The sequence below is a fragment of the Microcaecilia unicolor genome, chromosome 10 (assembly GCF_901765095.1).
Source record: "Microcaecilia unicolor chromosome 10, aMicUni1.1, whole genome shotgun sequence".
Lineage (NCBI taxonomy): Eukaryota > Metazoa > Chordata > Amphibia > Gymnophiona > Siphonopidae > Microcaecilia > Microcaecilia unicolor.
In genome coordinates this window covers 5,830,707-5,856,932 of record NC_044040.1, presented here as the reverse complement: position 1 = coordinate 5,856,932, position 26,226 = coordinate 5,830,707, and the positions used below count along the sequence as shown (strand labels likewise).

Below are 26,226 nucleotides of genomic sequence, written 5' to 3'. Positions count from 1 at the left end.
AAGTAAGGCAGGATTTTTCTGTCGGAGGCCAGGTTAGCCTATCCTTACATTCTTCTCCATTTGCTGGGAATACCTGCTGACTTACACTACTGAACTGAAGAGTGAACTATAAAGTACGGATTGTAGCTGAGAAAAACAAGAACTCTGGACAGTGCTTTTATATCACACCTCAAGTCTGGGGAAGGGAGTGAAATTAAGATTGTACTCCAAGGATTGCTGGCTTACAGTAATCCTATTAGCAAGGTTGTTCAGACTAAGCTGGTCGAGATATAGGCACCTTTTTCACTTAGACTGAAAGCTCTCGGGGAAGGGAGATATTATTATACCTTAATATTATCACCACTGTACAGCTCTGGACATGTATTATCAGGGTTAAATAATTTTTTTAGCTCCTCCAGCTTTTACCATGAGCTTCCCTTCCTACAAAGGCAGAGCTCTAGGCTTCTCAGACAGAAGTTAAGCTGATAGGAAAAACTGACCTGGTTTAAAATGGATTCTTAAACTTTCCTGCCCAGGGCGGCACAGCAAACTAAAAAAACAAAAAACAAGACCTAGCTGTGTTATTAAGAGAGAGACATTTTTCACAGTCACCATGTATAATTTGGGTGCTTTTTCTCCCCAAATGGGAAAACAGACAGTTTTCATTCCCAAGGGAGAAAAAAATTATTATAAATTTTGTGAGTCGTTTTGGTTTTCTTTAAGAAAGATGTGAAATAAATATTTTTAAATAATATTTTTCTATGTTTTGTAATCCACCCTGAACGCTTTGTTGAATGAAAGGGCAGACTAGACGCGTTTTAAATTAAATAAAGTAATTCGTTTCAAGCATTTATATACAGTCTCTCCAAACCATATGCAAGCCTGTCCAACAACAGTGGGCTTGGTACTCAACTGCACTCATGGGCTGTTGCCCAGAACCTACTGCCAGCGCTACAGCCGATTAGCGCTGAACTAGCACTGGGGTTATCTGCACAGAATGTTCAGAGGGTTCTAGCACAGGAAACAAAGTGCGTGCCAAAGATTAACGCAAATAGTATTTAACTGTAGTCAAATAGACGTTAATGAGGTCATTTCCTATTCCCTCCCCATTACTCAGAGAAAAAAAAAAAAGTCACCCTTACCCCTGGAAATCTAACGCCAGCTCAGAGCTGGAATTGGGGTATTTGAAGAGAGAATTTCCCAGGATTTTCTCCTTAAAATTTGCCAGTTTTGATTGAATTTGGAACCGGAAGGAAGCCCCTGCAAGCCTCTAAGCGCTAGGAGTGAGAAACATGTGTGTGAGCCCAAGCAAAGCCAAAAACAAAAGCACACATTAGTGCCTGTTTTTTGCTCTTAAAATATAAGCCTTCCAGTGAAAAACAAAATGCGAAAGGCTAATATTTAAAGGCACTGAGGAACAGCACCGATGTATGCTTCACTTCCAGGTTTGCTTGTGCATGCACACAAGGGCCACACTTTTATCATGAAACTCTTGTGCACATGCACCAGGCACGATCCTCCCCCTTACTTTCAGTGTCACAGCATGCATATTATTTGTATACAATTAGTGTTGAGCATTTGGGAGCAATTTTTCTGCACTGTTCCTGCACTATTCTCAGGCGCTGTTCGCTATAGCGCCAGAGTTCTGAGCGTCGTCCTGTCAGAGAAGAAGGTTGAAGCGTATTCCAGCTGCTTCGGGTCAGGAAAGAAAGGACACTTGCAGCACAAGACTGAACCAGTAAAATCCACTTTAGAGAAGACATTGAACAAGTTTGACTTTGATGGTCACTCAAAGGAAAAATTAACAAGCTAGAGGATAAATACACAGATTACATTTCTATAGAGCCACCTTTCTTGCAATTTAATGGGGACTGGAGACAGAAACTCGACAATCTAGACTTTCCATGAGTGTTACATTTGCAAACAACACAGATACTCACATTCCTCGAGTCAAATATCACTCAGTAAATTTATTGGAGGGGGGGGAGGGTGTGTGTGTGTGTATTCCATGCTACCAATCCCAGGGTAAGCAGTGGCTTCCCCTCGTCCATGGACATTTCCTCCAGGAACTTGTCCAAACCTTTTCTAAAGCCAGATATGCTAATTGCTGTTACCACATCCTCTGGCAAAGAGTTCCAGACCTTAACTATTCGTTGAGTGAACAAATATTTCCTTTTTGTTTTAAAAATACTTTCATGTATCTTCAATGAGTGTCCCCTAGTCTTTGTATGTTTTGAAAGAGAAAAACAAATATCGATTCACTTCTACTCATTTCTACACCACTCAGGATTTTGTAGATCTCAATCAAATCTCCCTCTTTTCCAAGCTGAAGAGCCCTAACCTCTTTAGCCTTTCCTCATATGAGAGATGTTCCATCCTCTATCATTTTGGTCGCTCTTTTTTGAACCTTTTCTAATTCCGTTATATATTTTGTGAGATACAGTGATTAGAACTGAATGCAATACTCAAGGTGAAGTAACACCATGGAGTGATGAAGAAGAATTATATTTATTGGTCTTATTTACCATCCTTTTCCTAATAATTCCTAGCATCCCGTTTGCTTTTTTGGCTACTGCTGCACACTAATACTACTTGCCCAAAAATCTAAGAATACGGCTACATCAGCAAAGGGTCAACTGGAGGCTTTAGAGCACAATTACTGACATCCCACTTACATGATGAATTCATTGGGCTGACAAACAGTGGTGGCCACACCTCCAAGAACAATCCAAGGGTTGACTACTGTTTGGCCACCAGTGACCGATGTACCAGCCTCCTCTGCTGCATCTTTGAATCCCTGGATAATTAGGGGCATCACCTTATCCCGTTCCTGTGAAGCAAAGTGCAAAATATAGAATGTCAGTCTCATTCCAGCAGTGTCCAACTCCATTTCAGAAACAGGCCAGGAAGGAGAGAGTGTACAACTGCCGACCTATCCAGAGACACACAGTATTATACCTGGCTGGATTTTGGCACAAAGTGCTGATGCAACTTCCCAGGGATCATACGGAACATTACGATTAGGACTTGAACCAAGATTCCTACCACTCTAGACTCTAAGCTCTTCATTGGCATAAGATTAAAGCACAGTTCTTTGAGTGGACTATGTCCTTGATTAACATTTTGTTTCCTGAACTTGCACTGCTGCAGTATGGGACTAGCAAGACACTGTCTCCCACTTTGCATGAAGGCACGCCCTGCCCCATATTTCACTATTTACAGCAGACGTTGGCTTCAGCTCTCAGGTCAGCGCGTACAGATAATCCTCAAGTGTCTCAAGTTCCTACTGTGCTTAAAGGTGCTCAAACAGACCAAAGAAAATTATGTTAAACCTCAGATTAGATGCAACTTTTAATTAATCTACCCTTATGTAACACTCTTCCTGGTTCCAGAGACTATTTAACTCTCCATTGTCCTAGTTGCAAAAAAGTGATATAAATCAGTTTTCACGGCAGGGTTCCCTTACTAATGTACCAAATGGTAGAACTCCCTCCCAAAACTAGTCAGATGGGAGCATAATTATTTGAAGTTCCAGAAATCCTTACAAACCTTTCTTTTAAATAAATGTTTTACTGATGGACCCCCTTATAAAGGGAGAATCCTAACGAAAGTGTCCGTTTCCATTCTTTTTCATTTCATAATGTTATTCTTTCAGATTATCACATTCAATTTAATCTTTGTTTAATTCAACCCTACAAGTCTTTTATACTGATGTATTCATTGACTAATTTGTACTGTTAGTTTAATAATATATTACATTGGACCCAATTTGATTGGGAAAATGTGGGATATAAATGAAATGAAAATCAATCAAGTCTTTCAGGACTTTCCCATGCTAATCATGAAAAATACAAACAGCTGCAGGTAGCAAAGAACCCAGTATATCTAAGCACAAAAACAGGATACAGAATTTAAATTTAAAAGGGCCATTTTTGCATTCCACTTTATCGCATGAAGCCAGTGCAAACTGCATTACAGAAACAGAAATAATGGGAGAAATTCTATAAAGCTATTTACGCATATGGAAAAGGGTTCTTACAAAATTGGTCAGGGGTACATGTAAAACGTAGGTGCGCCTACTTTAACACAATCTGTACATAGGCATTCTCATATTACCATTGGGCATACTTTGGATGGAGCTGCAATGTACCTGCTTATGACACCGACATGTACATGCATAGAGAACATGCACAAACTGAACCTTCTCTGGAGCAGGTGCGCACTACGAGCCTGGCTCTAGGTGCCAATTATATAAAGGCCTATAAGTGCCTATGTTACTATTATCTTTAAATCATGTTTATTAAGTCTAATAAGAAAAAACCTCACAAATGTCAATGCATAACCATACCAAAAACTATATCATAATTCAGATCTCAGCACATCATACAATTCTGCTCACTGAACCTCATTTCGCCAACAGTTATAATATCTGTTCCCATCAATAAATGAAATGAAATCCAACTGAGCCTGGTGCGGATGCTGACTAGCAAGATTAATGTAGAATTTTCTAGTAGTGTCCCACTGCGCATACGCTGATGCCTCCCCACTCAACACATGAACGCGGGTCCTTCAGTCATATAAAATAGCTAAAAAGATTACAACTCCAAGGGGAGATGGAAGGGTATGTGAGAATACTTAACGTGCTGTCCTCATAGAACACCTGCTACAGGCAAGTAACTTCGCTTTAACCAAGGACAAGCAGGACAGTTGTATTCTCACAGCTGACAATCCCTTGCTACCAAGCTCACCGAAACAACAATGCTAGGATAACAGGGACTTGAAACGCTCTTAGGTCTAGGATGGGATGAAACCCCCCCATTTTCTTGGGCACAGGTTCAAACATATTGGCCTGTAGAAGGGCAGAGATTTCCTCTACAAGTACCTGCTTGTGCGGAGAGCTGATGAACGATGATGCTCTCGGTGGGCATTTTGGTGGTCTTTGACGCCAATGAAAGGCATAACCAAGACTGACTATTTAAAGAACCCACCAGTCAGAGGTTACAAAAGGCCACCTGTGTTGGAAAAAATTCAGCCTCCCCCCTACTGGTAGACCACCTGGGATGGTTACTTTGAGTATGGCTATGCTCTCCTGAAGCCAGTCAAAAGCTCACTCCTTGCTTCGACTAGGGAGCTGGCTGGGACTTCTGAGGTCTGGACTGACGAGGCCGAGAATGCTGTGCCTGGGGGTTCTGAAACATGATCAAGTTTTGACAGACCCATCAGAAGGCTGGCGGCTGAATTTTGAACAATTTGTAAAAACAGTGAACCATAGTTTTCAAAAGGCCTAAGTAGAATGAATTACAATAATCTAAAACCGGTTCCCAAGTTCTTCATCAGTGCATTTTTAAGGATAGGGTGCAATGGTACTATGGCCCCTTCCTTAAGGAGGTGACTCATAGTCCAGAATAAATAACACTTCTGCCTTGGGCTCCTCCTCAGTCTCTAGCTTAAAGAAGCCGTCTCTTTGATGAAACCAGTGAAAGAGACCCTCAGGTGGAGATTTATGTGGGGAGGGATCAGAAGATACCCCATAAGAAGTAATGAGGGTCTTCTTCTGAGTCTCATAAGTGGTCCCAGATTCCTCACAGAACTCAGACCAGACTGAGTCTGCCTGCCTCAGCTCAGTGGAACCATATTCATGCCCAAAAAGCGCAAAGGTACAGCCCTACCCTCAGACACTGGGAAGCATCCTCTGCCCCCCCCCCCCCTCCAAGACATCGAGAGCGGTACTGCACCTTTGCTAACAAAAAGGTCAAGGTGGTTTGTAAAAATTAAGCAAGAACTAAGAAAAACATTAAGATTCAGGACAAAGGCTATATATGTGTAACAATGCAGGCCGCTAGAGGCAAATCTAAGTAGTAGGTAGGTTGAATGCCAGCTGAAAGTAATGGGTCTTTAATCTCTTCACAGGCACAGCTGGAGCCTCAGGAAGTATCGGGGATGATCCACAGTTGGCGCCAAGCGCCCTTGATGCCCAAGTGGGTTGCAACTGCAGCATCTGAGTCAGCTCCTCCCTAAGCACGGCTCACAACTGGGCAGTCGAGAATGCGTTGGTGCCTAACCGGAAGCGGGAACCTGGCTACTCTGAGACTTGCACACCGGCAACTCTACCAAAGAGGGGGAGCGCTCCTCCTGGTGCCAGTACTTCTCAGGTACTGGTAATGCCGATGCCCCCGAGTTCCTGGTACCGTGCGTCGATGAGGACTGATGCTTATGTTCCTTGGGCTTCCCAATACCCACATCATGGTCCTTCGGTGCAGACGAAGACATCATCAAATTCATATGTGCCCTTGGTGTCAGGTCTGATTCTGACCGGTCCTGGGGCCTACTTTCAACACCTGAAGTCGAGACAGACGGAGAAAGCCTCAATGCCAGTGCACTCCCAGTGCTGGCTGAAGTCTTAGTAACCATTGAGTTTGATGCTTCCGGTGCCAGTGACTATGGACAAAACTTGAGGAGCCAAAAATCCCTCCTGCTGGACTTGCCATGCCCTCTGTGCCTCAACTGTATATACAAATAGAGAACAAGAATTAGGCTCATGGTCAATGCCCCAAGAGTGCGGGTCCGTCACGGAAATCACCCAATTACACCAGGAGCACCTTTTGAAGTCACTAGTGGTCTTCTTGGACATAGAGAAAAGGATTGTGGCCAAATTATACTCCTCAATTGTGAACTGTAAAAAAAAGGGTAGCGTTCAAACTGAGGTTGGTGCTACGGCCTAAACGGGCCTAGCAACTCGCGAAAAAAGAAAGGGAACTTGAAGAGTCGAAAACACTATTAAATTTAAGGAAACAAAATGAAATAGAGGAATGAAAAATAATCACAAAAGGCACAAAATTATCTGCATGGGAAGGCACTGAGAATCAGAGGGGGGGGGGGGGGGGGGGGGAAGCATCCAAACGGAGAACACGATGATGCGCTCTCCCTGCTCGAGAAAAACAAAGGACTGAGGCACCTGTGCTCACACATTGGGCAGGATAGGCACCACTGCATGCACAGAGGGATGGTGCTAGAAAATTCTACATAATCTCGCTAGTCATCATCTGCACCTTTCAGATGATGTCACCCAGCTGTGAGAATACAACAGGCCTGCTCATCCTCGGAGAAAGCATAGACCAGAATGTTCCCATATTCACTGAAACACTGTCCCTTTCACTGTTGTAAGATCTTGTATACCCACTCTCTCCAGCGTTAATAAAATCATTTGTGTGTGCCACAGTGCCATTGTAGGTGCATCTGCTGTCATCCATACTATCAAAATAGTCTTTTTCGCCATTAATATCGCACATTTCATAAATCCTTTCATCCCTTTTTGTATAAGGAAAGTAATTACATATTCATGAAACAAAAACGTTCTGGAGCAAAACAAATTCTTCTAGACCATTATCTAGATTTTTATTTTTGTTGTTACATTTGTACCCCGCGCTTTCCCACTCATGGCAGGCTCAATGCGGCTTACATGGGGCAACGGAGGGTTAAGTGACTTGCCCAGAGTCACAAGGAGCTGCCTGTGCCTGAAGTGGGAATTGAACTCACTAGATGTTGCCAGAAATTCTGCACAACCTGGCAATGCCAGTACCATTATTGTGTTGACATTTAGGGCAAGCACCTGTGTCCTTCAGCTGCACTCTGTTTTAGGTGGTCACTTAAGGAGAGTTTAATTAGAAAATGGTCTGACCATGATAGGGGTGTTATTTCAATACTGTTATCCCAGAATTCTACCTCTATGCGGATGATGTGCAGCTACTCATACCTACTGCACAAGGACTATAATACCCCTTCTCCCCCAGGAGCTCTGAGCACTGCCTCTGTGGCATTCCCGCTTGACCCATTGAGCAGAAGACCAGAGTTAGGAATTGAACTCAGGTTCCTCCTCAAGGCAGTGCAACCCACTGCCCCTGAAAAATGCTTGTTATATACCACCTTGTGTGAATTTCTTCAAAAAGGCAGTAAATAAAAATTACCGTTAATTTTTTTTGTGTTTGTGGTATCAAATTAGTTCTTTGACAATACAAGTGTGTATAAAGCTAATCTGTTAAATTCAAAGGATCCCCTGTGACACCCATGCTAAAAAGCTCTCTAAACGAAAATCCTCACACTGCAGGCTTGTCCTCTGTGTAACACACCTGAGGCTGTCACATTCTCTGCTGAACACTATAAGGGTAGTTCTATAAAAGGCACCTAAATTTAGGCACCAACTGCATGCATTGATTTATACAATAGGCGCACCTAAGAGTGTGAATGACATCACAAATTAGTATTTACAAGTGAATGCGCCAGACGCTATCCTATAAAACATGGCGTGTAACAGCAATTGGGCTATACCAGTGGGTGAAGCATGGGCAGGACTTGGGGTGTGATTGTATGTAATGATCTTAAGCTAGAAGTATGCTTGTACGCATAAAGAGAGGAATAGCCAGCAGGAAAAGAGATGATGGTGCCCCTGTATAAGACTCTGCTGAGACCTTATTTAGAACATTGTGTACAATGCTGGAGACCGCGCCTTCTAAAAGATAGAAACAGGATGGAGTTGGTCTAGAGGGTGGCTACTAAAATGGTGAGTGGTCTTCATTATAAAGTGTATGGGGACAGACTTAAAGATCTCAATATGTATACTTTGGAAGAAAGGTGGGAGAGGGGAGATACGTCTCTATGCAGCATAAATGCACAGGAAGGGAATCTCTTTCAAGAAAGCTCTAGAATGAATGGGCATACGATAAAGGTGAAAAGGGACAGACTCAGAAGTAACCTGAGGAAATACTTCTTCACAGAAAGGGTGGTGAATTTGAGGGTGGAGGAGGAGGAGACAAAAAACTATCTGAATTCAAGAAAGCTTGGGACAAGTACATAGGATCTCCAAGGGAGTGAACGAGAGAGAAGATGAAATGGATGGGCAGACTGGATAGGCCATATGGTCTTTATTTGCCTTCATTTTTCTATGTTCCACCTAACAATGCATGCACCTAACAGAATGGTTATCAGACCACGCACTGCAAGGCGCATAAGCTTATGCCTGACTTTAAGATGTCATGCCTAAGCTTCGGCATACCAAACCGACTTTCCATTACTATTTTATAACATGTTAGGTGCACCTTAACTTTACCAGTACAAACTCACACTATTTTCAAAGTATGAATTACAGTCTTTAAGAATTTATATGGTCAAGGTTCGCAATATATGACTCCTTTGATATTTTTATTGTCTTCCAATAGGGTAACAAAATCCAGCGACCTTATTACATTAGGGTTTCTGTCAATCAAAGGGGTTAAATGTAAACATATTTTTGAGCTTAATTTTCCCTTCATAGCTGCCAAGATGTGGAATGAACTTCCTTTAGATATTAGGTTAACAACAAATTATTTACAGTTTAGTGTCTTGGCTATTTCAAAAATACTTGCTGTGTTGGTCTATGGAAAGTAAGTGATTCATTGTATCTTCCCTAGATATAGCTAGGTTCATTTTGATATTGTTATCCGTACTGAACTGTAAATTGTATACGCGGACTATAAGTGATGTATTGGTATTATAGAACTGGCGCTAAGCACACTTCTTTGTTGCGCCGATATTTAAGCAGTCCGTTTATAGAATTGCCCCCTGTAATGGAAGTGAATTTTAAAGATTGTTTTTCAACTCTGTCTGGACCGACCAGTGCACTCGGGGTCTGTATTGTTGATTAGAAAAAATTCTGTTTAAATGATTGTTTTAAATGTTACCTTAAAGGGTTGCTTTTCAACCCTGCTTTTGTCCAATAATACACTCTGAAATCTTGTCTTTAACTGAAAGTAACTTTTCTTGTAAATACAAAAATAAGTTGGAATGCAGAAGATAAGACACAGCTCTAACTAATTTGGTATGCAAAGGGGAGGGTGGCACTTGTTTCCCAGGCCCAGCTTGGCCAACTGGACTTGGGAGAGCATGTGACCACGTTCCCACAGGCCTAAGATTCTGTAACTTTCCTTAGCTCTGGACATGAGCTAAGAGCTTAATAAAAAGGGGCCCTCCTTGCGGTGAAACTCTGGGGTTCATCTGTGGGCAGACGTGTCGTGCAGAAGGTTTGTTCCTGGTCAATGAGACTCTGAGCTTTCGCCGCAACGGACCTCCCGGCTGATGAGATCAGAGCCTGAGCTTCCTGACCAGTGATGTATGTATAGTGTATTATTGCTTCATTTCCTGGTCTAATAACACTTTGCATTGCTTAGATGTAGAGACCAGTGATGTAATGATTGTTTATGATGGTTTCTCATTATTGTGTGTATATACCTTAATCATTGTAGAATTTAGCTCCTCGAATAAACGTGTCATTTACTTGTTACGAATCCAAAAGAATCCACGGTACTTATTGGGTAGTCTGTGTCAGTGAGACAGGCTGTAAATCCATAGCAGTTCACCCCCTTTATGTGTTTAAGTCTTGTCATTTCAGTCGAAACAAGTAACAATGGAAAAATGTTCTTAAGAGATGTACAGTCAGTGCTGGTCTTACCCTGTCTGTCAGTTTGTTACTGATTCCCAGAAGCATCAGCATATTGTCGCACTCTGTAACGGCCCACGCATAAAGGTCACTTAGAACATTAGCACAGGCTATACGACCCTGCAAGGATGAAAGACAAAGTAAGCATGGTAGCAACATATACAGAATCACTTCACATGGTGGACCTTTTTAAGGGAAAGGGGAAAGGACTTGATTTACTGTCTTTCTGTGGTTACAATCAAAGCGGTTTACATACTATATACAGGAACTTATTTACACCTGGGGCAACCTGAAGGGTTAAGTGACTAGCCCAGGGCACAAGGACCTGCAGTGGGAATTAAACTCGATTCCTGGGCTACTCCTCATCCACAATTCTACTTTATTCTTAAAAGTTAAGTAAGTTTAAAAAAGGTATTCTCCACAGTGTACAATCAAATAAGAACGCAAGAACAGCCATACTGAATCAGATCAATGGTCCATCTAGCCCAGTAGCCTGTTTCCAACAGTGGCCAATCCAGATCAGTACCTGGCAGAAACTCCAAATAGTAGCAATATTCCATACTACCAATCCCGGGGGAAGCAGTGGCTTCCCCCATGTCTATCTCAATAACATTCTTTAAATTTAGCACATATTTCCAAATCGAGTGTGTGATGTGTTTGACAAAACCAAGAGTTTTTGGGTGTCAGTTTGTGTATTTGTGAAACAATTTTAATGTGTACTCATATGTTCCTGTGAGTGTAAGAGAGAGAGGGTGTGAATTGCTTGTATGAGAGAGAAATGGAGTATGTGTGTATATGCTAATTTCCATCTTTGCCCTTTTTATTTATTTATTTATTTATTGGAATTTATTAACCACCTTTATGGAGAGATTCACCCAAGGCAGTTTAACATAAAACTTAATTTTCTTAACAGTATATTAGTAAAATGACCAAATAAAAGCGTAAATACAGTCAATGAGGTAAACATGGAAATGGCAAACAAACCTAACATGAAACATAATCAAAATAAACACACATTTCAGTACAATACAACAATATCATAATAGCTAACATGGAAGAACATTCAAATAACAAAGACATAATACAATGTCAGAATAATACCAATGAAATACCTAATAAGCATTAATTAGAACATCTCAATAACAGATATGATGATAATGCTGTTCCTAAATACAATGAAACATCTTATGTAACGAGGGTCAAGTGCAGATATATAGATAAATAGATAGAACTTACCTTGAGTTTAACCACCAATACACAGTTAAACAAGATATAAGCAACTGGTCTAAGCTTACCCTAATGACCCAACTTAACTTAAGCCCACCCACATGATTCCTGCCCTGACGATTATTATACCTTTGACCATGTCTCACAATCTCCCTATGCTCATTCCTCAATCTCTTCCTCTCCATCCTTCCTACTCCTTACCCCTCCCAATCTCTTCTCCTTTTGCTCATCCTATCTTTGTTTACCTCTCCATTTTCAATTTACATATCCTCAAAACCCCACTACTACTATGTTTACTACAACTTGTAACATTCTCCTTCAAGACTTTGTAATTCTATTTACTATGTAAGCCGCGTTGAACCTGCTATGTGTGGGAAAGCGCGGGGTACAAATGTAATTAATAATAATACAGAGAGTGTGCGGCAAGGTAGTCCAGAGGTGGAAAGAATGGTCAGTCATCACATGTATTAAAGGACTGGGAGAACAGCCAGACTGTCACGTGCTTTCTGAATAGAGATAGTCTTGAGTTTGACATAGCCCCTCTGGGAGTAAATTCCAAAGCATGGGGTCTACTCCCAAGAAGGCTCAATGGCAGGTATCACATCGTACAATTTCTTTAGTTGAGAGTACAGCTAGTGATGCTCCAGGTCTCAAAGGTGTATAGAGGACTAACTTATTCTTCAAGTTTCCTGGTTCATTTTGTCTGTCTGAGGACCTTGAAAAATCAGAGTTTTAAATTTAGCCAGTAAAGTACTGGTAGCCAATATAGTTTTTGCAAGAAGGGTATGATGTAGTCATGCAGCTTGCAGCCTTCTATCAGTTGTGCTGCAGCATTCTGAATTAGTTGGAATGGTGCAAACTCATTTTGGTTTGGCTAATGTACAGGGCATTACAGTAGTCTAGTCATTATGTTATCATAACATGGACCATTGTGGACTCATCTTTTCTTCAATATATGAAGAGATATTTCAAAGCTGCCTTAGGTCATAGGGACAATTTTTAAAGGCTGTTTGAATTTGCAGGATCAAAGTAAGTGATGAGTCCAGCAGTATCCCAAGATTCATAGCTTGTCATTTTAGAGGGAAGTTCTTACTTCCCAAAAGGTATTTTGAAGTCAGGTACTTGTCAATTTGTGTTAAGAGCCCACAGAATCTGGGTTCAGGCAAATTTTTTTTTTTTGCCCATTCCTGAGTTGCAATTAGACAGGCAGTCAGTTTACTTGAAGCTGTGGGTAGATCTGGATCAATGGGTATGAGTAGTTGCACATTAGGGTAGACAAAAATTGTGTCTATTGATCAGAGCAGCTCAGCCAAAGGCTTAAGGTAGTTATTAAGTAAAAAGGGACAATTTAGTGTCCAAGGTGATGATGTGCTGTTACTGAACATAACTGATAGTTGTCTGACAAATAGAATTTGAACCATGTGTAACATTTTGTCAATGATTATTATGGTGCAGGAGGTAATGGTGCTGGGGCCACTTGATAACAGTGATCATAGTATGATCAGATTTGATATTGGCATTTGAGTAAGTACACACAGGAAATCCAGTGCCACAAATGGTATTCAAAGCTGACAAGTCAGAGAAACTGAATGAAATCTCTATAAACCTGGAGAACATAATGACGAAACTTGACAAATTTGACAATGTAACACCAATTAAAAAAAAAAAAAGTTCCAGTGGAGATCCAGGAAATTATAGAACGGTGAACCCGATGTTGGTGCCGAGCGAAATGGAAGAGATTATAAAGAACAAAATTACAGAGCATATTCAAAAGCATGGATTAATGAGACAAAGCCAACATGGATATAGTGAAGGGAAATCTTGCCTCACCAATCTGCTACATTTCTTTGAAGGGGTGAACAAACATGTGGATAAAGGTGAGCCAGTTGATATTGTGTATCTGGATTTTCAAAAGGCGTTTGACAAAAGTACCTCACGAAAGACTCCAGAGGAAATTGGAGAGTCATGGGATAGGAGGTAGTGTTCTTTTGTGGATTAAAAACTGGTTAAAAGATAGAAAACAGAGAGTTGGGTTAAATGGCCAATATTCTCAATGGATAAGGGTAGATAGTGGGGTTCCCCTCGGGTCTGTGCTGGGACTGATGCTTTTTAACATATTTATAAATGATCTAGAGATGTGATTAACTAGTGAGGTAATAAAATTTGCTGATGACACAAAGTTATTCAAAGTTATTAAATCGCAAGAGGATTGTGAAAAATTACAAGAGGACCTTATGAGATTGGGAGACTGGGCATCTAAATAGCATATGACGTTTAACGTGAGTAAGTGCAAAGTGATGCATGTGGGAAAGAGGAACCCGAACTATAGCTATGTAATGCAAGTTTCCACATTAGGAGTCATCAACTAGGAAAGGGATCTAGGTGTCATCGTTGATGATACACTGAAATCCTCTGCTCAGTGTGCGGCGGCAGCTAAGAAAGCAAATAGAATGTTAGGTATTATTAGGAAAGGAATAGAAAACAAAAATGACGTTATAATGCCTTTGTATCACTCCATCGTGCGACTGCACCTCAAATATTGTGTTTAGTTATGGTCACCGCATCTCAAAAAAGATATAGTAGAATTAGAAAAGGTACAGAGAAGAGTGACAAAAATGATAAAGGGGATGGGACGACTTCCCTATCAGGAAAGGCTAAAGCTGGAGAAAAGATGGCTAAGGGGAGATATGATAGAGGTCTATAAAATAATGAGTGGAGTGGAACGGGTAGATGTGAATTGCTTGTTTACTCTTTCCAAAAATACTAGAACTAGGAGGCACGCAATGAAGCTACAAAGCAGTAAATTTAAAATAAATCAGAGAAAATATTTCTTCACTCAATGTGTAATTAAACTCTGGAATTTGTTTCCAGAGAATGTAGTAAAAACAGTCAGCTTCGTGGGATTTAAAAAAAAAGGTTTGGATGACTTTCTAACGGAAAAGTCCATAGACCATTATTTATCAGCGTTAGATAAAGCCAGGACTTCCTTCAAATACTTCCTAAACAGTATATCTGTGGATAATAATGTGCAAACAGGAAAATTCAAAAATCTCAAATTGGTAGCTCTAGTCTGATTTTCTAATATTTCTGTCTACGCAAAAAGAAGCTCTCTTTAATTCCAGTTCTTGGTTGTTGCAGCAAGCTAATCTGAGAGGAAATGTCCAATTGCTGGATTTTAAAGTCCAAATCACCCTCCTTACAGACCACTTGTTGAGAAAACTCAGAGGAGTTGTACTCAGTGGCGTAGGAAGGGGGGGGCGGTGGGGCGGTCCGCCCCAGGTGCACGCGCTGGGGGGGGGGGGGGTGTCGGCTCGCTGGTTCGCTGCTCTTTCTGCCCCGGAACAGGTTACTTCCTGTTCCGGGGCAGAGAAAGCAGGGAAGCAGCAGAGCCGACGCAGCTCCCAGTGACGTGCACTGGGGGCGGATCAGCCCTCCCGCCTGCCCCCCGCTGAAAGGTAGGGTGCGTTTCGGGGGGGGGGGGGGGGGGGGGAGGGGGGCCCAGCGGCGACCCGCCCCGGGTGTCAGGCACCCTCGCTACGGCACTGGTTGTACTGGACCTTGCAGCATTGCTTCAGTCCTCTCTACCACCTTCCACACATCAAATAAAGATATTTGTCAAACATCAACTTTCACTGTTGGTGCTTCTTTAGGAATTCAACAGCCTTCAAAGAAACAACAGTTGAAGATGGATGTGGCAATGGCTGAAGCAAACTGAAGCACCCCCATCAGATTGGCAGGGGATCCCTGGGTACGACTTGGCATAAGGTATGGAGGGGTTTCATAGAGTTGGGTGCAAGCAAGAGGAAGACAGAAAGTAAGGGACAGATGAATCACACAATCAAGTGCTCTAACTACTACATTATGCTCAGAACACAAAACATTAGTTTCAATGAAATGAATGTAGTTGGTTCCCCCCCAAAAAAATCTTATAAATATAATTTGATGTAAATAAAAATCACTAGTCTTTCAGTCTGCCTATTTCCCCTATCTACTAGGGTAGGGTATTTAGGGCTGTAGTTATCAATGTGGACTACTGTTGAGTTATTTTACCACTAACTCATGCTATTTTAGCACGTGTCCCATTTTATACACCAGAGACCTAGATACTAATAGCTGGGACTAATGGTTTCAGAAAATGTATACCCTAAATGTAAAGCTTATAGTCTTCATAGAGCATCTAATAAGTGTGTAGAATTATTTATTTATTTATTGACTCTCTCATTTATACCCCCCATTTTCTCAACTGTGTCAGGCCCAATGTGGCTTACATCACACTGCAAAGGCGGACGCCAATACAGTAAATTAAGTTAATACATCATGGGGCTCATTTTCAAAGCACTTAGCCTCCCAAAGTTCCATAGAAACCTATGGAACTTAGCCTCCCAAAGTGCTTTGAAAATATGCCTCCATGTAACCTACATAAGAAATAAAGGAAAGAATGGGGAAGAAACGAAAGGAACAGGGAAATCAGGGGAGAGAAGGGAAGAGTGGGTGTGTCCAAAATTGTCATTACATTGTTATGACTCAAGTAGTGGAGACACATGTTGAGTCCTTGGGGTAAGCTTTACCAAATAACAAAGTCTTTAGAGATTTTCGGAAATTTAGATGGTTGTGAATGGTTTTTATAGCTTTTGGCAAGGAATTCCATAATTGCGAGCTGATGGAGAAGAATGAAGCATATGTGGATTTATACACTTAAGCCCGTTGCAGGTTGGATAATGAAGGTTAAGGTATGAACGGGATAGTCTTAATGCATTCCTCGGTGACATGAAAATTAGATCTGAAATTAGAACAATCTTGATCCTTTCAGAGAAATATACCTACCAGGAGTCATCACCAAAGGCTAAGTTAAACGAAGATTGGTTTATACAGAACAAATACTGATAAAACTCAGAGATGACAGCTTTCAGGTCCAACAGTAGGGTGACCATGTGATAGTACCAACAGAGAAGCCTAGAGCTGCCAAGAAACAGAGCCCCAATTATTAATTTGTTTTTTTTTTTTTGGGGGGGGGGGGGAGCATTTATTGCATTGTATGTAAGATTTTGTATCCATATGGAATGCAGCATGAAAATTAAAAATATTTTATTAACAAGTCACAACCAAGGTAGTTAATACAGTTAGGTTTCATGAAAAACCAGCAGAACAGTGAAGTTCACAGAAGTACCAAACTCAAGATACCAGAGATGGTCGAGGGTCGAACAGCAGCAAAATCCAGTATCTAAGCCATCCACTTACCATCATATATGGGTCATCTACGATTGGATAAATGTAGTCTGTTGTTTGGACCAAGGAAAGACCACCATGTCTTAAAGGAATTACACACGTGTCCATCCCAATCCCTGAAAAGACAGGAATCAGCAACAGATGGATAAGTATGTGTGTAAAGCCAGATAGCCTAAAATATTAAGGGAAAAAAACTGATTCAAATCCTAGGAATGTAGAACACTGCCAGACAAAAACACAACAGCTGCTCTTTAGTGAAAAGGACTAGAAATCGTATTGTCTTGGAGAACATTACCTTCAAAGCAAGTTGTGATAATTCTTAGGTTGACCCAATAAAAAGTATCTAAAGATGATTAAACAAGATGTACTGGTCGCTTCCTTAATACCATTTAGGAAAGAAAACCTAGTTGAAAGTGACAAGTGGTATTAAGTAAAAGCAATGGTTGTAAAGTGTAATATGGTGGGGTCTAGTTACTAAAGGCTTCTCCCAGTTTGTGGCTGTGGGGAAAATGCTCAGAAAAGAAGCCTGCAGTGGATGCTTCGAGGTTACTCTTTCTAAGTTAATTTTAGCCTAGGCACAGGGAGGTGATGTCCATTGACACTTGGGGTTCAGGGATTCATTTGCATGCATGACAGATTTAACCTTTCAGGAGTCAATATTCAGTGTGCTTTAACCGGGAGGACGTTCTTGTCCAGTTAAGTCACGCTAAACCTATGTTTTGCCCTTTCAGTGAGGTGTGAAAAGCATGCAGTGTAAACCAGAGTACAGATCACTATGAGAAGACTCAGAACTCTTGAACCAAAATATTATTTAATGTAGTAAACAAGGAAAAATAACTTACAGTTCAGATGTGCAGGACAAGAGTTTTTGCCTTGCAAACTGGGAGTCTATTCTCATCCAGCTCTCTCTCCCTGCAGGAAAGATGCTGGGAGCATTTCCACAACACGAAGTTTATACTTTTATATTGGTGAAATCTTATCAGCGTCACAGTAGCTTGAAGGGGGTCATACAGCAAAGGCAGATTCAGTTCACAGAGGAGAAAGCTGCAGGCTAACTCTTGCTGACCCAATGGAGAGAGAAGGGGGGGGGGGTGCAACTAGCCCAGCATACACAGAAGAACGAGGCAAGCCAATAGGAAGAGCCTCATAAGACACAGGGCTCTGGGACATGTTATCAGAAAGATATTCAGCAGCACTCTCAGTGTTCTGCCCCCCTCCCCCCGTCATTTGCACATAGGTAGGCTGTTTGTTGTTTTATGTTCAAAAACAACAGCCTGTCTGCATGCAAATAGGGGCAGAACACAAAGTGCTACTGAATATCTGCTCTGAGGGCAGGAGTTATCCACCCCAGACCCAGATGCTTAGTGGCAGTACCCAGATGGGGTCAGTACAGAATATTCGGATCTTATTCAGCAGGAGGTAACCAGCATTTAAGAAAATGCTGGCAGAATATTGCCCCTTCAGTTGTCAGTGGTAGACATACCAAGTACTATGACATAAAAAAAAAGGTGTGTGGTATATGAAAAAACATAGGACTCTGAACAAAAGCACTACACAAATGCAATGCGTGGAGAAAAAACTTTTTTTTTTATGTGCACTGTGATGCCTTGTTTAGCCCTGGACTCTGCCTTCCCTGGAAAAAAAAAAAAAAAAAACTTTCCCTTAAGCTAGCTTACAAGAATCCTGACCCTTTGCCTGCTGAATTCAGGGAATGGTAACACGTTTCCTAGGGATGTGCATTTTTGTATTGTACGGTGTTTTGTCAATGTGTCGTTGTGTTTCATAATAGCACAACACTAACAAAAACAAAATCTTTTGGCCTACACACCTCTAAGTATTTTCCAGCAAGACTAACATCCTGAAGTATTACTGGTCAGAAAGGCATTATGTTGAGCAAAGATTAGACTTCAGGACACAGCCACAGAGAAACTAGCCCTGAATCCGCTTCAATTGTTTTCATTAGATTGTAGGTGTTATATATCTACATGAAGCAGTTAAAGATAAAGCAAAACAGAAATACTAGAGAGGGTCTGGAAAGTCCTCAAAACTAAATAGTGACAACACTAGTAAGGCCATAAATGCCTGGGCCATTCCAGTACGTCAGATACACAGCTGGAACTGTAGACTGGACCCAACTAGAATGGGATAATCTAGACTGAAAAACTCAAAAATTGATGACAATACACCACACTTTGTACCTCTGAGAAGTGCATCGATCAGCTATATTTATCAAGAAAAACTGGTGGTCGGGGTCTGCTCCAAGTTAAATTGACTGTAGAGGAGGAAAAATAAGGACTGGATAATTACGCCAAGACCAGCAATGAAAAAATGTTATCGAAGTTTGCAGGAAGAGCATCATCATGGTGAAAGAGAATTAAAATGGGTGCAGAACTGAGCAACTAGCATTTAGCATGTGCTAATTCCATTAGTATGCATTAACCTTTAGTAAAAAGGGCCTCTAACTGCATGAAAGCGAATATTCAACATATATCAACAAGTACCAAATGTAGACTATAGACTAAACCAATTGCTTAGTGGATGTAGCAAAACTGCCCAAACTGACTACAAACATCACAACAGGATAGCCACTGGAGACTGTGCATGAAGTACGACTTTACAGTCAATAAATACTGATATAACCACCATATAGAAAAGAAAAAAAAATGAAAAAGTCAAGATTTTATGGGTCTTTCGAATTCAAACGGACTGACATTTGAAGATAACACACCCGATATCATGGTAATTGAAAGCAATACTTCAACTGACATTGTAGTACCAGGAGACACAAAAATTAAAGACAAAGAATTGGAAAAATTTAAGTTTTGAGATCTGACAACAGAAATGGCAAGACTCTGGAACAAACTGTCCAGACACTATTTCAGCAAAAGTCACTTGTATCAACGAAGTAAAGAGCTGAAAGATTAACTTAATTCTCCTATCCCTCACGGTAAATTATAAATTATCTACCTTAAATTCAGATTTAAATGTAAATGAAACTGGATGAAAAAGACCTCAAATTTAAAACATCCAACAGGAAGAAACATCCAAGTCAAAAAAGAAGGGTGTCCTAAGTTAGACCTGTTTCAATCACATCCAGGGTACAAAAAGGTTCCCTGATTGAGAAGCTGACCACTGGAGGGATTAAGGCCTGACCCCTCCTTAATCCCCCAGTGGTTGCTGTCCCCCTTCCTCACCCCTGAAAATAACACTGGAAAGGGAAACTAGAACCCCTGACAACATCAGGTGTTATGGACATTCTGAACATAGCAGCAGGTAGGTCTGAAGGGTAGATTAGTGGTCAAATCCCACTTCAGTTTTGTTATTTTACCTTTAAATTGTGAGCCATCCAGAAAGATATAGCTACCATATCTACACTAAATATTAGACACTTACAAGCCTGAGGGCTATTAAGGAGGTACACATTCAGATACAGTAGGTATTTCCCTGCGTGTGGAGGACTCACCACTTAAAATAAAAGAGATAAGTGGAATATGAACCTAGATGCCCTGGATTAAAGTCCACTGCACTGACCACTAGGCTGTCCCTTTGCTCTGCAGGGACATCTGTGTGGCCATTTTTGTGCAAATGTTGCCAGACAGATATCCTTATCCCTGATTCATCATTTGGACGTTTTACTTTGGAAAACGGCTGTTCATTTTGGATATTCTCAACTATTTTCAAACAGGAAACCCCAACGTTTTTCCTGTTTGAAAATAGCTGTGACATGGACGGTTTTTTTTGGATGTTGGGATTGGGACATCCCAAACCTGACTTAGATGTTCTTTTGAAAATGCCCCTCTATGGCACTATATATAGGCCATACATGAACAGTATCCAGGTGCAATCAAAGACCCCGGCATTCAATGCATTTAAAAAAAACCAAAACGACACTGCCAGCTAATACTGACCCTCTGAATCTTTCTTCTTCCTCTTTGCTAATAAACTTTTCAGTTTGTTACTTCTGTGTGGGGTTCATCTATGACCCACGGAAGCAAGCTGCAGAGGCATTTCTGGGAGTGGTGTTACAGTAACCCTAAAAACCACTACAGAATAGCTTGCAAGCAGGGTACTTGCCCAGAGGCATGTGGGTACCTGGCTAGCAGGTTACTAGCGCAGGAGCAAGTGCACAGGAGAAGAAAGGGCCTAAGCAATGTCCACAGACACAAGCAGAGCCTCTTCAAATGTCCATAGGACTAACCTTGAATGGATGTTAGGAGCAGCACTAAAGGCATTAATTGTCACAATTTTATATATTAAAATCTTATATTCTGCCTAGAACCCCCACAAAAGGCACACTAAGAAAAAATTCTTTAACATAACAAAACCAATAAGAATACACATGTACAAGGAGTAGGGCCCACTATCTTAGACTGGAAATTAAGACTCCGGGTCATAACGGATCTTGAGAAATTGACAGATCGAAGAGCTGGCAGATACAGACATGATGCGCAAGAATGGACAAACTTAGAAAGAATATGGAACACTGCTAGTGGTACACCGGGGGGGGGGGGGGGGCAGCCTTGAACAGGAGGATAGTGGGAGGAGGAGGGGTGGGATGGTTGGGTAGGGGGAAAAATACGTTGATTATGTATTACCGATGAGTTTGAGGAATTTTGGAGAGTTGGTAGCCTTGTGGCTGCAGTTAAGTGTATTGTATGATTTTCTTTATTGAAATGTTGAATAAAAACAATCTTAAATTAAAAAAAAGTGATGAGCGCCAAAAAAAAAAAAGAAAAGAAAAAGAGAATACACATGTACAGACTAAGATTTTGCACTGTAAGGACAGCAGAGACCTTAAGTGGCTCTACTAAAATTCCAGACTTTAATTTGTAAATCAGAAGCAGATGACATTTCAGTTCTTAATCCAGGCCTTTAACAGAAGAAGAACTAACTAACTCGCTAGTCACACACACAAGGTTGCATGTATTGTAGCAGGAAATGTTTATCCACTGCTCCCCTAGTTAAGATAATAATCAAGTACCTTTCTGACTTCGAAAGAGACTGACACCGACAGTGGTGTTCCCAGAAGGGGCCAAAACCAGTATCTGGATAGAGCAAACGAAAAAGAGAACTCTCTCAGAACTAGAGTCCTGAAGAAACAAATAAGCAACTCTTAGCATTTGATACTGTTTTTGCTTTCTTCCTGTCTGTAGTTATGCTAATATTGTAACTTTTGTCCATTTTGCTTAAAAGACGATTTGAAGTAAACCCTTTTTGTTCAGAAACCCAGTTCTGGCATGTGACAGCATAGGAATGAACTATTCAGAATGATTGGGGTGCTACACCCTTATCCCTCCTTGGACAAAGTGAAGGCATCTGCTCAATATTGGAGGTGCTCAAGTACCAAAATATCTAATTAATTCTACTCAACTACACCCGAGTATTGGAAGTGTGCATTTGCTAGCATATATGAAAATGTGGAGAAAAAAAGACTTCAGAAATCCTAGAGAGTGCTTTTAATGTGGTAAACCACCTTTGAATTTTCTAGCACTCTAGTTCTTCAATCACCAGTCTTCACAAAAAAAACTCCACTCTTCTTCTTCATATAATACATGCCTAAACACCTTTTCACAATACCCGATGTTGAAGGCTCTCAATCAAGGTAAACCAACGGTGAATCAAATGTAACTTAACTGAAATGTTCTTCAAGCTGTCAATGCTGCATTCGCATATAATGTTCCCAAAGCCCAACAGGAGACCCTGTTTCGCCAATCCTAGGCTGTTTCAAGGGCCAGAACTTTCATACAGACAAATATATCTGATCTTCCAATTTCACCGCATACAACTGCCTCCCGTGGCGTCCTGAAAAACAGTCCTACTTCCTTCCTCTATATATACGTCATTGCTTACAACCCATTCAATCAACCTCAACAACTTTATTGACAGGAGTCTGTTTCACAAAAAAGCTTTCCATTCAATTGATATGTTCAACCCCTTAGGTATAACTGTCTGTAGAGTGTATATCCATCGTTGTTCCCGCTGTCTTAACTTTTTCTTAATATCACCTCTGCGTTCCGAGACTTGTATTTGCTCTAGAACCACACATTGCAACTCATCAAAATCATGTTGTTTCAAAAGGCTATGAGAAACTAAAGGTTCATATGTCTTTTTAGCTTGTATGCAATGTCTATGTTCAATTAGTCGCGTTTTTAACATTCTAGAAGTTTGACCAACGTAATACAGATTACAGGGGCATTTCAATAGATAAATTACATTCTTCGACTGACAATCAGTTACAGACTTTAAATGATGTAACTTGCCTGTACGTGTATCAATGAATTTGTCCACTTCTTGCATAATATGGCACACCGAACATTGTCCGCATGCCTTATGTAGTCCTATTCTAGTAGTCATATTGTTATGACGGTTCCACGTGTCAGCAACACACAATAGATCATTCAAATTGCTCTGTCTTTGATAGGCAAACAATATTCTTACATCACGGAACCAAGGATAAATTTGTAACATAGGCAGGTATTTTTTGATAATCTTCATCATTCTGTTTGTATGAGAATTATATTTAGTTACAAAAGTCACAACTTCCTGTTGTTCTACTGTATTTCTCGTAGGATAAAGCAACCATTCTCTATGATTATGGTAAGCACGTTTTCTTGATCTAGATATCAAAGTTGCAGGGTAACCTCTATCATGAAACTTCTGTTGTAAATGAGACGTCTGTTACCCCCAGAACTGGCATCTGTGTCAGTCGAGTGTGAAGACTGTGTGGACTTTTTTTGCCAATGGCCCCTCAGTGATGACTGGTCCCAACCTGGACTCATCAAAACATAAATATATTTTAAGTGCCCCACCTAAGACTAATCCAGGCAGGAAGGGGTTACACACAGAAACAAAACCAGATCAATTTGCCTAAAGAACCATGCCTTAAGATTCTTATAAAGTTTTAAATATTCAACTTCTGAAAGAATTATCAACGGAAGCTGGTACAAACACAGTCTTGGATTAATGGTTCTAACAAATAAGCACAACTTATGAATTCTGGTTAGTACAATACCCATAACTCTCACTCTCTGGTACTATTACGTGAAACAAAGAATAGAAGGCTCATTGCTCTGTCCTCCAGTGGACCTATCCTTCGTCTTAATTCCACCAGCACTTTTTGCCGTCTACCCCTTTCCCCCTTGTTCAACTTTCCTCCCCATCTTTGTCTCTCATAAAATGGAAATATAATAGAAAACCTTAGATGCGACAGTTCACAAAGGTGACAAGTTATAGTTCTTGCAACCATTACTCTGAATGATTTGACTCCAATTTTATATCATTTTGTTTCATAAAGGAGTTCCCAAAGGTTTGTTTTCCCAGACCCTGTTTTTCAGTGGTATGAATCTTATTTTTCCAGTTCTCAGCAGATTTGCTGAAATTCTAAACTCTTTTCCCATAGACGCTTGGAGTATAATGTACCCCAAGGCTTGCTACTTTCGCCAATGTTGTTTAATTTATATCTTGCTCCCTTGGCGGAATTGTTAGAGAATAGGGGACCTGTATTTCACTTTTTCGCTGATGATATACAAGTTATTGTGTTTGTGAAGGACGATCAGAATCAGGGACTGTCTAATCTTAATTGTAAACCTGACAGTCTGGAAAGATGGTTACTGGATAATGATTTGATTCTGAATGTTGATAAATCTTGTTCTCTTATAAGAACAAGTCATTGCTTGTTCTTCCTTCTATGGGAGGTAATTTGATTTCCCTTAAAGAAGAAAATACTGACTTTAGGATTTCATTGTGACAATGCATTAAAATTTGATAAGCAGGTTAATTGTGGTAAAATCATGTTATTATCAAATGCGGCAAATTTGGCAGCTCAAGCCTCTTCTGACATGATCCAATTTAATCAAACTGGTATATGTATTTATATTACCAGCAGAACAGATTACTCTAATTCTTTGTATCATGGACTTACTTTGACTAGTCTGAAGAGGCTTCAGCTTGTCCAGAAAAATGTGGCATGCATGGTGGTAAATGGAAGGTTTTTGCTGCTAAAATGAAGTGCTCAGTTTGCACATCAGCTGTGGGGGGTCATTTTGCTGCCACAGCCCACATTGTGGTTGGCTGTTTGATGCTGCTGCGTTTAAACAGTACAAGGGATTTACAAGTCCAATTGAAGTTGAGACTCCTGAGGCAGGAACACTGTGCACCGAAACGGAGGACTGTGTCGAGTTTTGATATTACATTTTCTATGGACTGTATGTTTTTTGTTTTAATGTGAGGTACACTTCTCTAGTTGGTCCCCTTTATGCTCTGTTGTTTTCCTTGGTTGGTTTTTGTAAAGGGGGTACTTCAGCTTTTTTTTGTTTTTTTGATAAATGGAAGAAGAACAGATCATAACACACCTATTTTGAAAGAATTGCATTGGCTGCCTGTTTCTGCCAGAACTGATTTTAAAATATTATTCGCCCTCCCCACCCCCCGTTTACAAAGCCGTGCTAGCGGCTGCCAGCGCATTAATGATGACACGGTCTATTCACTTTGAATGGATTGTGTCAGTATTGCTGTGCAGCCTTGTAAACAGGGGGTATGTCTGGATTTTAAAGCTCTCTTTTTGAATCTACCTGAGTATTTCTCTGATGTGTTGATCTAGCAAGATAATCAGTGTTTAAAGTCGATCACCACAAGGAAAAGAGCTTTTCAGCTACATAGGACCTTCATTATTTATTAGTTGCATTTGTATCCCACATTTTCCCACCTATTTGCAGGCTCAATGTGGCTTACATTATGTTGTAATGGCGATCGCCATTTCCGGATGAGGAATACAAAGTGGTATTGCATTAAAGTTCATAGCTGATAGAATAAGGAATAGAGTCAGACAGTCAAATACATTACCATGGTTTTCGCAAAGTATTGAAAACTTGGATTCTTGGTTTTGTTAGGCTGCGGTTCTTGCCAATGAATTATACATTTTACCTGATTTTTTATTGTTGATTGGAAGATGCTGCCATTATAGTTTGAATTGCGAAATGCTTTATTGTACTAAGCGGTGTATCAAGTCCATAAACCCAATCAAATCCAATCACTCAGCACACTAACAGGATTTGAGCTCATCCTTCCTGCCCTGACTTTAAATTTGGTTCTTCAGCTCATATTGTGAAGACAGCGAGAACATGTCAGTTCAGTAGTTTCCTGTGGTTAATGGGTCATTGTGATTGTCGAAATCGCAGATGCTTCATGTCCAATTTAATATGGTGTTGCTTGATATGGTTAGTACCATACTATTCATATGGAGGCTAATTCTATAGTGGCCACTAATATTTAAGGGCCAGATTGTTTCTAAATGACCAGCATACGCGTACATATGTGTATAAATGCCA

At 40.6% G+C, this 26,226-nt stretch overlaps 1 protein-coding gene across 5 annotated transcripts in view; it reads right to left on the bottom strand.

The window, feature by feature from the left end:
* Nucleotides 1-26,226, bottom strand: part of LOC115478847 (selenide, water dikinase 1) — a 65,434-nt gene that overhangs the window by 21,275 nt on the left and 17,933 nt on the right. For all 5 annotated transcript variants that reach the window (XM_030216475.1, XM_030216476.1, XM_030216479.1 and 2 more), the window contains exons 3-5: nt 16,913-17,016; nt 10,460-10,567; nt 2,655-2,809 (exon numbers count right to left, since the gene is read on the bottom strand). In XM_030216475.1, the coding sequence (XP_030072335.1) occupies nt 2,655-2,809; nt 10,460-10,567; nt 16,913-17,016 (367 nt within the window). The remainder of the gene's footprint in view (nt 1-2,654; nt 2,810-10,459; nt 10,568-16,912; nt 17,017-26,226) is intronic.